The 14,369-nt window shown below is 41.8% G+C and overlaps 1 protein-coding gene across 2 annotated transcripts in view; it reads left to right on the top strand.

Moving 5' to 3' along the window:
• CSMD1 (CUB and Sushi multiple domains 1) overlaps positions 1–14,369 on the top strand; it is a 5,442,057-nt gene that overhangs the window by 5,192,196 nt on the left and 235,492 nt on the right. For both annotated transcript variants that reach the window (XM_069606098.1, XM_069606099.1), the window contains exon 60: positions 7,852–8,025. In XM_069606098.1, coding sequence (XP_069462199.1) covers positions 7,852–8,025 — 174 coding nt within the window. The remainder of the gene's footprint in view (positions 1–7,851; positions 8,026–14,369) is intronic.

The raw sequence follows: 14,369 nt of genomic DNA, 5'->3' as shown, positions 1-14,369 counted from the left end.
CACGTAGCACAAAGAAGAAGGTGCATGTGTGTGGTTGAGCCACGTAGCTATGCAGAACACGTGCACATGCTGTAGATTCATGTAGCAAAGATGAACATGCGCTTGTGCTGGTGATACACGTAGCAAAGATGAACATGCGCTCGCATTGGTGATTCACGTAGCAAAGAAGAACACGCGCTTGCGCTGTTGATTTACGTAGCCATGAAGAACACGCACACGCGCTGTAGATTTTCATAGCATAGATGAACACGCCCTCGCACTGCACCTTGACACGCACAAAACCTTTTTCAGTGGTAACTTGCTCAAACGCACGTGAGATCAGCCGCAACCTCTGTATAGATGAGGTGTACAATGCGCTAACTTTTACCAGTTCAAGCACACGCTCCCTTGACAGTTTGAATCTGAACACGTTTGCGTCACATATCACTACTCAGGAATATAACTATTTATAAGTTCTGTATGTTGAATTTTAAGGTTTTAAATATGGGTAAGCATTGCGAGAAATATTTACTCTTAAGTTTAGTATTAAGCAAGTCACTTATCTTCTGAAAAGAGTCTCAGTAGATTCTCCTTTGATGTAATTTGAATCTTCTTTCTCCTGTCCTGTATCCCAAACGATGCCAGACACTACTAGTTTCCCAGATTAAGCTGCTCAACCGCTTGAAACTTGAAGGCCCTGATCAAGTTAAGCAGGAGCAGATTCAAAATGTCTCCTCTCAGCTGGGCAACAATGATGAACGGCAGTTTAGAATGTTCATTGTCCTTTCAATAAACAAACACCAGCCAATCAGAAGTTAAGCTGGACACCTCCATCTTGGCTTGGGGCACTTTCCAAAGGCTGCAATTAAGGTAAGGCCAAACCTTTTGTAACCTATGTAAAAACCAATCATAACCTCACCGAGCCCCTCCAATTCCATGTATATGCCACACCTGATTCCATGATTCCATGCATATGTCATGCCAACCTAACAGTTAGACACTTGGTTCATTAGCAAATATGCAGGAGGCTATGCTTTGGCATTCGAAATTCGTGGAATAGAAGGACCCCGCATGGTCTGGTGGTTTGCAGAGGTGGTTTGAAGGTGGCGGGTTCTCCAATGGGCTTCAAACTGAGGCAACAAAACATACAGCTGGCACAATTCAATGGCAAACTGGTTCACGGTACAAAACAATGGCTTGAAGATTGGCCGAGTGTGTGTTGAATGAGTTTGAATCACAGTTCAAATTGGTTTAATGGCAAAACACAAAGATACCGCTTGTCTCAACTCTCAGGTTGCTGTGAATCCCAGTCCATGGATTCAAGGAGCAGATAATTACTTGTTCTCAGACTCCCAGACATGGGGGAGGCTGACACACAATTGCAGTCTTCCTTCAACACATGCGTCCTTCTAACATTGTGTCTGGCAGAGAGTCAGGTATTCATCAAGCAGCAGTTCACCCTCAGCGTGCCCTGGTGATGGTTAGGAGATAGAGATTACCTCTGTCTTGGACGTTCAGTCTTCACCTCTGACAGAGGGCTTGGGGACAGACTGCCTCCACAACAGAGGGCAAATCAATTCTTCCTGAGGTTTTTGTTCAAGAGTGAATTAAAGTAGGGGTGGGAAACCCCTTCTTTCAAATGCAAATGTCTACAGGTGATCGGACAAAAGCAAGCCTCATTTAAGGTTCCAATCACTGTTCTTGAAACAATTGGACTTTACCTTCTGACATCATAGCCAACATGCTTTCAGTTAGAGGAATTGGAGGAAACAGGAAATATAGCTACAGGCAGAGAGAAATACGATGGCGGATATTCCTGCATCGTTAAGGAGCTCTATCTGTCTACCATAACCCTGCCCCTTCACTTCTAAATAGAATAAAAAATCCTTTTGGTTTGCAGAATCCTGGTGTGAATTTTGAATGGGTGTGCCCTTTGATTCCTGTTTCCAGGACAGCTCCCTGTGGAGTGATTGTCTCATTGGGGAGGGTGTTACCAGCCCTCTCAAGGGAACAAAGACATCCAACTTCCAGGGCTACGGTCTTGCTGGCAGCAGCAGAAAGTTTGGCTCAGTGAATACACATGATCCTTTCACAGCTGAGCTGGGCTCACAGGGATTGCACATGTGTGATGTCAAATGGATATGCATTGGATAATTAGTAGAAATAATAGCTGTCATACTATAAACTCAGGTTTGGTTATATTTACAGTTGATCATGCCACCATGGTAGCATTCTCATAGTTATTTCATTTTTGGAACAGAGGTGCATACGTAAAATGCAGCCCCGGCACTGCAGAGACTTATTTGTCACTGCTGCTGTCAAATGCGCATGTGTGACTTCTTAACTTGCTTGTGTCATTGGCGAACACTTTAGAGCAGGCACTGCAGATCAGAATTCTGATCGAGCATGGAACATGTGTGCACTATGCGCTTGGAAAGGAGTTTATAAAAGGGGAATCTGATTAGACATTTCCCTTCCTGGGAGGAAATCACCTGTGTGTTTTTATTAGTTTAGTAAACATTAAAACAAAACATGGCTTCTACACACTTGCCAGATGACAATCCGTCACAAAAACTCAATTATACCTGCAGGTATTTGCCCATTCTTATCAAGTCCTCATTGCAAATGTACAAATTACCTATTTGTGACCTCATTTGTATGCAGTTCTACAATTATCTGGCAAAAACTGATTCCATTCTAAGTTCCTGAAAGTATGTACCTAGTTACATCCCAACTAAAGATGCCAAAGGTATGGTAACTATAAGAGATCAAGAGTAAGACTCGCAAACATTAACAAGGTCATTTGTAGTCAAAATAATAAGAGGGGTTGAGGAAATCCTACCTGCCCCTATGTCTATGAGGGTTTTCCCAGCCTCAACAAAACTAATGAACGTCTGTGTCAGAATGTTAAACCAAAGAGCATCCTCGGTCCTGTGTCCAAATACCCTAAACCAGTGGTCAAAGCGCATGAAAAGAAGTAGTGGAACTATGTTCCCTGCTGACCTGCTCACCTCCCGACAAACCCCATGTTTAAGTGAATGTCTACTGTAGTTCACTGAAGTGCAAGTTTCAAGTTCTTCCTACACTTGGGTTTCTTTATAAAATAAAAGTATAGGAACAGTAAAAATTTTTTAAAAAGTACAGGAGCACCACTCCCAACCGTTCCCACCCACTTAGACCAATGCCCTAAACTGACATTTACACCATAAATTCAAAATAATGTGTAGAAAGGGATTTCTTTAAGGTATGCACGTATAGCTTTCTTTCAAATTTCCAAACAAAAAAGTTCCAAGGTGCAGAAAAGAAAAGGAATTCAAGTTCCAAGTGAAGAAGAGCTTCTCCCTTCCCCTATGTTACTTCTGGTCTTTCACTGTCTTTCCGGTACTTCCAGAAGAAAGGTTAAATAATGATCCACTGTTTCAAATGGCTCTCCCCTTATGTCTCTTTCTTCATACAATATTTCACTTCACAGTTTCAAGGGGGACAACTTCTTCCTTTTAGTTCTTCACTTATTATGCTTCCACAGTTTTAAGGGAAATAACTATTTCCCTTCTGTTCCTTCTTTTTTCACCATTCATTTGAGTCTCCTTTAAATGCATGGTTCTCTTGAATATTTACTTTATCTCACTCTGTATTTTAGTTAAGCTTATATGGACATGGTCCTTACTTTATCCATTCTGTGTTCCTTTTCCTACCCCTGGTGAACTCTCCTGCCAGGGTATTTGCAACATTCTTACTGATCGTTAAAAGGAATATGTTTCTTCCCTTTTGCAGTAGTTCTCACTTTTTCATGGTTTCAGGTTTAAATCTCTTTGTTACTCCTAGTTTACGCTCCTGCCAAGATACAAGCATTCTATATCTTGCATGCAAGTCCCAGACTCGCACAGTTCCTGGTTTACTCTCCTGCCAGGGCTTTTTTTATCCTTTCATGGATGTGAGTCCCAGACTCACTGGGCCTCATTACAAGCCTGCGGTCCGGAAACAACGGTTGTGGTAAACCCGCCGCCACTGTTGTCTCCGGGTTGGCAGACTACAAGTTCTGCAGGTGGGTGGTGTCACTCCCGCCAGGTCTCTGGCTGTAGTAATGCCACCTGCCTGCAGACGGAAATGGAAACCCCATCACCGTTATTTACAGTGCTGGTGTTTCCATTGTCCCCATCACCATGGTGTCCTATGGGAATCCATGGGAATGGGGATTAACAGAATTATGCCTCTTGAATTACCGGGTCACTGGGATGGTAATGCCCCGGTGATTCTGGCAATCACGGAGACAGTAAATCATTCTGGGTCTGGCGGCAGCCTGCTGGTTTTTCCGGCATGGCTACCGCCAGACTTGTAATGGGACCTACTGTTTGCCTGCCAGGCATTTTTCATTCTCCACTCTTTCTTTCTTTAATGCCTGAAATAATGTTTTTCCAGTATTGTGTAACCGCCCCTTTCTTAATACTGTTCCTATTTTTATCAATCTCTCTTTCCATGTATTGGGTCACTGACCATTTCTTAACACTGTTCATAGTATTATCAATCTGATTTTCCAAGTATTGGGTCACTGATCATTCCTAAACCCTCTTCATATCTGTTTCAATCTGTCTTCCCAAGTATTGGGTCACTGACCCTTTCTTAAAAAAGGTTCATATTTGATTCAGTTTCTTCAGTGGTTTAATCAGGTTCTCTTGCACTGTTAATACAACACAGTATTCACCCTCAACCGCCGCAGTAACCCATTCATTCTCCCTGGGTTTACAAGGCGGATTTGATATCTCTCGCGTCTTCCCTTCTTCTTCCCTTTCAGTCCGTTGACTGGGCATGCATCGCATCAGCCAATTAGCTCTCACTTTGTCTTCCTTTGCTCTGGGTCACTCGAGCTGCCCGTGGCCATAAAGCGGTGCATCGCTTTTGGCTCGGTCTCCCTGCAAGCCATTCGTGTCAGCCTCTGTGCTGCTTCTCACAGTCTGGCATCAGAACAAGTTGCAAACAGGTTCATTCTCTGCCTCTCTCTTGTATTCTGATTAGCTGTGTGTTTTTTAAACTCTACAGCATTAGTTAACGCTTTCCAAAGACTAGAACGTGGTGTTTGCTTACCGCTTATGATCATCCTTATTGTTCCAACCTTCTTCTTCATCTCAGTACAACAAAAGTGGAGGAGATAAATACAGATGTTGGGATGTTGGCCAGGGAAACCTGGGAACTCTTTACCAACGTCACAATAAGCCAACCAGGCATGCTGTAAAGGAACAGGGGTGTTATTAGGAATAACATCTGAAGGATTATGTTGACTCAATATTTTCTTGGCTCTCTGATGTGTGTCCTCCCCTACATGGTCCTCCCGCAAATAGCCACACCCAGGGATACAGTTAGGTAGATTCTGTCTTTCTGTGGCTGCAAAAGAGACACTTCCCTAGTGAGAACCAGTGATGATACCGCTAGATTTGTCACATCACATATGTTATGCTCATCAACTATCAAACCAGGGTCCGCAAATCAAGAACAACTAACACCTGCACTTTTGTAGAAGGCATGATAAAATCATCTTTCAAAAGAAAAAAAAAAGATTGCCTAAATGTATACATTTTAATAAGTAATGTTCATATCTATATGTTTTCCTTTGTCAGTCAAATTCATGTCTGCATTTGGTTTCCAGTGTGACAGCAGCTCAAAAATTAAAACTGATAATGTATGGCCAATTGTCATTTGCCATGTGCACGTTTCAGTCAACATTAACTCTACATTTTGCAGAAATGTATATGGGTGAGTTGGTAGTTGTCACTAAGAGTAAGTTGCTTAGAAGCCCATTTGACTGAACATAAGAATGATATACTAATATATTCTCCATTAAGTAAAGTCTAATTGAACAAGAGCATATTTTTCGTGGAACTTAATGCTGTCCAGAGTTATGTGATAATATACAGCTCTAGGAATCTGTTACTGAATGTGCAATTAACTTGTCAATTAAATGGTTATTTATCAATGTAATGATATTTTCGAGATTATATTTAACAGACAGCATTATATTTTGAACTGGATTTCAACTCATCGGGCTTGTATCTTGGAATATATATGGGTTTTCAACAAAAACACATTCACTTCAACAAAAGCAACATTTCTGCTAATCTTACATGCATTGATCTAAGTGGTAGGTTTGTCTGTAATGTCTCCCTCCGAGATCTGCCTAATGGATGTTTTCCACAAGCAAATGAGTTTATTTCAGATGAAGTTCACAACTAATCATTTAACAGGATGTCAATTCTGCACACAGAGCGTTCTGTCACAGTTAAAAAAGGACCGTTTTCCATTCAACCCATTGTTAAAATAGTAATACAAACTATGCTATTCCATCAGACGTGAGCTATACCACTCGTGTTATTTGGAATGAGTGATTTCATTGCATAAATTATTCTTGAACTGTGTAATAACATGCTTTGAACAGCCAAATAGAGTTGTTGTCAATTCATTTCTGCATTATCTAATTGAATTGATATTCTGATATATTGATGCTCGCAGCCATTCCCTATAGTATCTGAGATCAACCAAAACACAGAATGTCATTTATTTGTCTAATTTTTCAAGACTTTGACACGTACACTACACTTTTGTTCAAATGACTACAAGTCTAATACGAAAACATGGCCCACAATTCATATGGTTGTGCCCTTATTCAAGGTAGAATCTGTCTTCATTTGAGGCTATATCCAGTAGTAGCCAGATTTCCTTGAGTAATGGAATGGTAAAGTTTACTTTTATGAAAATCTAAATTTAGCATGCCTTGCACAACATTTACAGTGACTTGGAAACATGTGCAACTGAACACAACATACAACTGTGACACCAGCAAGACAGGCATTGTTCTTGCAAACCGGCTTTATTAGTTAGCAATGCTACAGGCGGATTTACCACACATCTCTCTAAGGTTCTGGAAGCAGGCAAAGACTGCCCCTGCAGTCCCGAGAAATGACAGCAATACTCACCTACTGTACACTATCGGGATAAGTCAAAAGACACTCTTGCTCGTTCTGTCACATACCACATGCATATGACGCTCGAAGTCTTGTTTCACAGGTGTTCTGTTCTGTCTTTCTTCAAGGATATGTTATCCAACATAAAACTCCAGAAGGTGCTGAAAATGTAGCTACTCAAATTTCCAGGTAGCCTGTTATCTCCAATGAATCTACAAGTATCATTTGTGGGGCATACCATTGGAGGATGACAGATGCAAAAAGCCTCAGAATCCTGCATAGTCAGGTAGCATTTTACAAAGTATATCAGAAGCTCCAAATAGACCGATGGATAGACAGAAAGGAAGAGTGAGAGGTAGATAGATATTGCATAGAGTTTACAGAAAATAAAAAATTGGAGCACATGGATAAGATAGACAATAAAACACATATTTTGATAAAGGACACATTCAATGCATAGAGAAATGTATTTTTGAAAAACAAGCACACAGACAATTTAGCATTTCCATTCATTAGCCAAAAATGAAAATATCAAAGTAGGGTAGAGGAACAGATTATAGTCCATGTCTCAAAAATTGTTTTTGCTCCTGAGTCCCCTTCGTACTAAATAGGCAATGCAATTGTCACCGAATTCATATATGAGACTTCACAGCTCAAAACGCATAGTTGTGAGTTTATCAAGGAGTGAGTTTAAAAAGAAACCACATGTCCTATGCCAAGTGGAAGACATTCTGTGATTGCAAAAACATAACGCCTGTTGCTTTGCCAAATGGAACATGTTCTCTGGAAAAACCAGTCTGAATTGGAACTGGGAATTAGTGTTCCACTAAGGTGAAAGGTTCTAGTGATATTTACTGTGAATAAATGGGTAGTATGGATCTTGTCTAATTCTGTTTTTTTTTTTCCCTTTCTAAAATAGCTATTGTGTGTGGCCCACCACCCCAAGTAGTAAACGGAATGGTCGAAGGATCGGATTATCATTGGGGTTCTAGTGTGAGTTACAGCTGTGCCTTGGGGCACCATCTCTCCAGTCCAGCCATTATTTCATGTGAAGGAAGAGGTACATGGAGAGGAGAAATCCCACAATGTCTACGTAAGTTGTTCCTTGGGTAGATCACGACTTTATCATAGAAAAATATACATGATAAAAATGTAATAGGTTGAACTGTTGGTTACTGTCCTCAACATGAATACACCAAATGAGTTGGTCACCCAGGGCCATTCTGTAAACACTTTGCACTAGTGAAAGTTCAAATATGTGATTTATTTGCACAGGGTCAAAAATGTCCCTGGTGCAAATATATATGTTTCAATGCAGGTCTGCTCAAGGTCGATGTTTGCCCTAGTGGAAATAATGTGTGCAATTGCACTGCATTTTTGCAAGTATTTTGTTAGATTGGTCTATATTGTGATAATATGCCCTGGGTAACAATACTCAACTGTCAAGTGGACAAGTGTTGCGTGATTTCCTGCAATTGCACCTTCTGAAAAATAATGAAAAATAATAAAGCATGCTATTCCAAATGAACCTCTGTCTCTCTCTCTGCCTCTCTCTCGTTCTCTCTCTCTCTCTCTCTCTCTCTCTCTCTCTCTCTCTCTCTCTCTCTCATTCTCTATCTCTCTCTCTCTCTCTCTCTCTCTCACCCCTTCCGCATACATAGATATATATTATATATATATATATATATACATAAATATGTATATATTACATGGCCTGCGGTAGCGGCCATGTAGTTATGGTTAAGTTGCTAAACCCATAGGAAGAACACTTTTTGAGAGGCTTGTAACTTTGCTCCCCCTGGATGAATCCTCACCAAACTTTGCAAATAAAAGTATATGGCCCACTCTGAATTTTTGGTGAGGTTTGGTCCGGGGGGGGCAAAGTTATACGGGGGGGTCCCAAAATTTTTTTTTTCCCCATAGACTGAATGGAGAAAACATTTCTGTTGCGCCTACAGCCCAAACCGCAAATTTGTGGTAGGAGCAGCAGCCTGGTCCCAAATTTGTGCTTTTGTTAATTTGGTGTAAATCCGTCCAGTAGTTTTCTTTTTAATGACCAAAACATAATCCAAAAAAAATAGTGATATCTATGTCCGCGCCGCGGACTCACTTCCCTGTTCGGTCCGCAAACTAGCCTCTGATTGGCCAGAAAAATTAGCTGACTTTTGCATGGTCCACGGACATTGGGACGCGGCCGCTAATTGGGTGGTGGGAAAACGTGAAATGCGTTGGTTTCCCTGAAACATCCGCCATCTTGGATAAGCAGACTTTTTTGGGGGTCCGTGGACAACGCAGTGAAAACATAAAAAAAAAGCAACATTGCACTCGTCAAACTCAACAAATAATCTCTGGAGAGGTGGGGGGATGGAATATGGCCATAAGAAGTCTGGTCTCAGCTCATGGCGCACATGAATGGGGAAATAGCAGGCCTCAAACACACTAGTCATGTGTATACAGGAAGATAACCTTTAATGCTATTAACATTTTCTGAGGATGCTGTCTCTTTCTTCCTTACTTTAGTTTCCCTGTATGTGCCTCAGATTTATATCCATTGCGGGTCTTCATATGTATTGTTTGTACTAGCACAAGTGTGTAGTAAGTCTTCAATTGTTAGCAAGTTATTACATGTTTAACGTTACACAATCACCCCTGACATCTTGTTACCAACATAATAAAAACAACCCCTTGTAGGTAGGGACTTTTCATCAACATTCATTTCACATGTGATGTAATCAGTGATGTCATCAATGACATGTGTGATGTCATCTTTGATTTCCTGGGTGTTAGTCTTAGCAGTGCATGGTGGTGACACGAGTTATGGTTGCTTAGCTTACCACAAATGGCATATTTCTGAGGTTTTTCGGTTTTACCTGTAACCATAACGTCCGTGTAACAATGTTTTTCCATTGAATTTCATAGGTTTTTATTAGTGCAACTTAACAATAAAGTCCCCTTAACTACATTTTTTCATTGAATTTCATAGGTTTTTATTAGTGCAACTTAACCATAATGTCCCTTTAACAAAGTTATTTCATGGAATATATATATTGGCATTCTGAGAGGCACGATGACAGGTCCGCACTGGCAGAGCCTTCGTAGTTTGGGATTTTTAGGATGATCTGGGTATCATCTGCATAGTTGTAGCAGGTAAGATGTTACGAGCAAATGATTGCGGGAATGGGTTGTATGTAAAAATTGAAGATTAGTGGTCAAGTGGACGCTCCTTGGGGGGACTCCTTTACAAAATCGGCGTGATATGGATGTGAACTGGTCGAGACAAATGATTTGCGACCGGTTAGAGATAAGGAGATCCACGAAAGGGCTGTGCTTGCTATTCCTAGTGTTTGTAGTCTGGCTAATAGAGTAGAATCATCGATGTTATCGAAGGCTGCGGACAAATCTAATCGTTCTTTTTAGGTCATCCCAGACGGAGACTAGTGGGGATTCTGTTCCCCCTTAGTGGTCTGAAATCTGATTGGGCTGGGTCTAGCAGATTGTTGGCTTTGGCAAATTAGCCAACCTCTGTGTAAACCGCATGGTCAATTTTGCAATGAAACACGTATTGGACATTGGTCGGTAGTTTTGGGGGAGGAGTGGGTCAAAGGTCGGTTTTTGAGAATGGGTTTGGTTTAGCATTTTTTTGGGCTTTTGTGAAGGATCCTGATGTGAGTGATTAAGGATTGTGTGTGCGACGTTACCTGCACAGATGGAGGTTAGTATTTTTTAGAGCATTGATGGTGGGCACTGGTCTTCAAGGGAGCCTGATGGGCGGCTAACTACTACAAACGAGAGAAATTATTGGTGTGTGGGAGAAAGTCAAAAGAAACATGTGAGTGTGGGGGGGTTTGGGTGGGGGGCTGCAGACGGGTGGGTGGTGGCGGCAGGATTTTAAGTTTGACGATGATGGCGCTGTGCATTTCCTTGGCAGCATTGTAGAAGTGGAGCAAGAGGGTGTCTCATAAGGCTTGAGAGCTTGGAATAGACAGCCAAGAGCATGAGGGAGATTTGAATTCTGCTATGATTTTGATTTTCACGCTCTGAAACACTTGTGTACAAGTGCGATATAAATAAAATATCATATCATGTAGTTTCTTTCTTGGGTTGCAAGCATTTTGGATTTGGTTCCTGTAGAAAGATTTCTTGCTTTTTCTGATTTCCGATATGTAAATTCTGGTTGTCCTCGTGAGGGTGGTTTTGTTTTGGGCTGAGGGATCGGCTCTCCAGGCCTGTTCCAGACAGTGCTTCAGAGTTTTGAGAGGTTTGAGACTGGGGGTGAACCACCTTGGTGTTGGTCCAGATCTCTGTGCGGTACGTGTTGACAGGGTGAGGGGTTTGAGGGCATTGGTAAGCCAGAGGTCGAAAGATTATATTGCTGGAGGTCCTTCTGCAAGGACGAGTGAGATGAGAGAATTCAAGATCTAAGGTGATTACCACTTTGTTCTATAGTGGGAATGCTGAGGGGGCTTTTGTTGTTGGACATGTGGGGTGTTGGGTGCTGACTACAGTGTTGAGTGGTATGGTAAAAGAAAGTGCTGAGTTGTCCGTCCATGATAGGTGGGTAGATTTGTTTGCAGTGCTGAATATTTAGTCGAGGGAGTGGCCTCCCTTGGGAATGGAGGTGTGGTGTTTCAGATTGAGTGGATCTAGGCTGTCTGTGAATGGCCTGGTCATAGGGTTTGATGGGGAGTCTAACCTGTTGGGGAGAGTTCTCAGAGATGTGCTAATTCCTTCTGCCTTGAAGACCCCCACCGGCTTTGCTGGATTTTGATGACTTGATATTTTTACCTGGAGAGAGTGAGACCCTTTTTCTCACTCATGTTTTTTGATGTGAGTTTGTTCACTGTTTCTTTTTGGTTGTAGAGTCTGGCTGGCTCCATGGGCATCATCATGGGCATCATCTTTTGCAATTGTTTCGCAATTGGATTTCCCCGGGTTTGAGTACCTTCTCTGGGATCAACTGCTAATTCCAGGAGCGGTGGAGTGAGATTAACGTTGCTTGGTCCTGTGGAATTCTAGACCCAGAGGGCCCTATCTTGTAGTGGAGTGCTGGAGGGGTTTCTTGGTGTAGCCTTTAGCAGTTACTCATGTGGCATTGACGTGTTGCCCTTCCCTCTCAGAATGGCTGGTGGCAGTGGTTTTGCAACGAACTACCATGATTTACCCCGACCGCGAACTTTTCGCAGCTCTGGTAACGTTTTTCAAAATGGCGCCTGAGCCTCCTTAGTTAAAATGGTGGCCAGTCTTCTTTTTTCACCATTTCTTTGTGGAGGGGTCCTCGAGTTTTTCTCTGTGCGAAAAACCAGGTTTGGTATCTTTGTTCATTCACCTTTGTCGGGCTTCAGGCAAAGTGCGGCTCCAACAGAGGTGGATCACAAAGTGTCTGCAGGTGTCGGCAGGGGAAGCCAGTGAAGCAGCAGTTAACAGACACCAACAAAAACTGTAAGTGTGGCATGGGTGGGGTACAAAGCAATTACTGTACACCAGAAATCCCCTGCCACTCTACCTTACCTTTGCATAACATGGACTGCCATTGACTTAGAGCATGAATACTTAGAAAGATTTGTGACCACCAGCCTTAATTTATCCATGACAGTATTGGAAATGTTGCTTTGCATTGCATCCTTAGTGTCACACCTGGTGGGAGTTGTGGATGCTGTCCTGTGTCACATCTAGATAGGGTTGTGAATACTGGCATCTGCCTCTCTTAGATGGAATTAGGAAAGTTAGCATGTACCACACTTGATAGAACTCTGATAGAAATGTAAATGTTAGCATATGCCACACTTGGATGGAATTCTGAACTTTGGCCTGCGTCGCATCTAGATAGGATTGTGAATGGTAGCAGGTGCTACCCCTAGATGGAAGTACAAAGGCTAGCCAATGACACACTTAGATGGAATTGTCAATGTTAGCATGTGCCACACTTAGATGGAATTATGGAGGTTACCAAGCGCAACACTTAAAAGGAAGTGAGAATGTTAGCATATCCCACACTTAGATAAAATTGTGAACATTAGCCTGCGCTGCATCTAGATAATATTGTGAAGGTTAACGAGTGCCACACTTAGACAGAACTGTGAATGTTAGCATATTAAATGTTACATAACCCACTAACCAATATAAACTCAACCTCTCTGCATACTTATCCCACTCAAAAAACTCACACAACCATCTCCTGCACAGGCTGCATGCACTCCACCACACAAGCTGCACCAACAGCACACGCGGACTGTTACCGATCCATTACTCGCACCAATGTTCAGCACCCGGTGTCTGCCGAGTTGAAGCTGCCAACAGTACACTACTCCTCTCACTATCCTACTCCCTCTTCACCCTACTAACCCATCCCACCTTCTCGGTTGCAGATTCGCCAGAGCACCTGGGAACCAATTCCGTTGGTGACGGTGCGCGGTACAAATACCTTTAACATAACATAACATATATATATATATATATATACATATATATATATATATACATTCAGTTAAAAAAACATTGTTAAAGGGACGTTATGGTTAAGTTGCACTAATAAAAACAAGTAAGATCTAAAAATCCCTGAAATTCGCAAGTTATGGTAAGCTAAGCAGCCATAACTCACACCACCACTGTTCCACCTACCCCCCATATTACTGTTTGGTGCCTCTTTCCTCATTTCCGTTTGCAAATTTCCTTATTAGCTGTCCTACCAAAAGAAAACGCCATCCGTAAACGAAGTAAGTATTCCTTTAAGAACCACCTTTCACAGTGTAAACATATTTGAAAAACAAATTTGCATACACTCCCTCTACTTTATATTTCTCAGTAAAGGACATAATAAGATTTGCAATTAACAATCTAGATTTGCAAAGAAGTAACGTGTGGTACTAAAAAGTAGGATTTCTCGTTATAATCCGGCCCACCTACAGCGGCCCAGATTACAAAACAAAATCCTTTTCCAAGATGGCCACCATAGAAAGGGAAGGCGGTTGTTCCATACATGTGCCCTCTTTACTTTCCATTGCAGCCTATAAAAAGCAAAAATATGTGCTGTGACGCAGAACCTGAAAATGAACATACAGTGACATACAACGTAGCACGTTTCATTTTGATATAATACATTGTTTTTTAAACATTTTAGAATTTGTAAAGTAGTTTTATTTCACAAGAAACAGTTCGAGACCATCAGATTATTCCCATTTTCAATCAAAGTATACCATTGTGTCTATGTGCATCATCGAAAATGTTAATGGTGAGGCACACGTTGTTCTTTTCGCATACACAAAGTATGCGTTTTCGATAAAGCAACCGCTTTGTTCGCACAGTGATTTCCAAGATGTCGCCATGACCTTCGGCCTACACCACCATGAAAGATGTTATGTTACTCCTAATGGCCACTTCAGCGTATGGACAAAGGGGGCCTGCGCAATCATCCCACAAAATTGTGACCGACAGGCTGCC

Source organism: Ambystoma mexicanum, chromosome 4p (genome assembly GCF_040938575.1).
Source record: "Ambystoma mexicanum isolate Mex_15411 chromosome 4p, UKY_AmexF1_1, whole genome shotgun sequence".
Taxonomy (NCBI): Eukaryota; Metazoa; Chordata; class Amphibia; order Caudata; family Ambystomatidae; genus Ambystoma; species Ambystoma mexicanum.
This window is presented reverse-complemented; position numbering and strand designations above follow the sequence as displayed.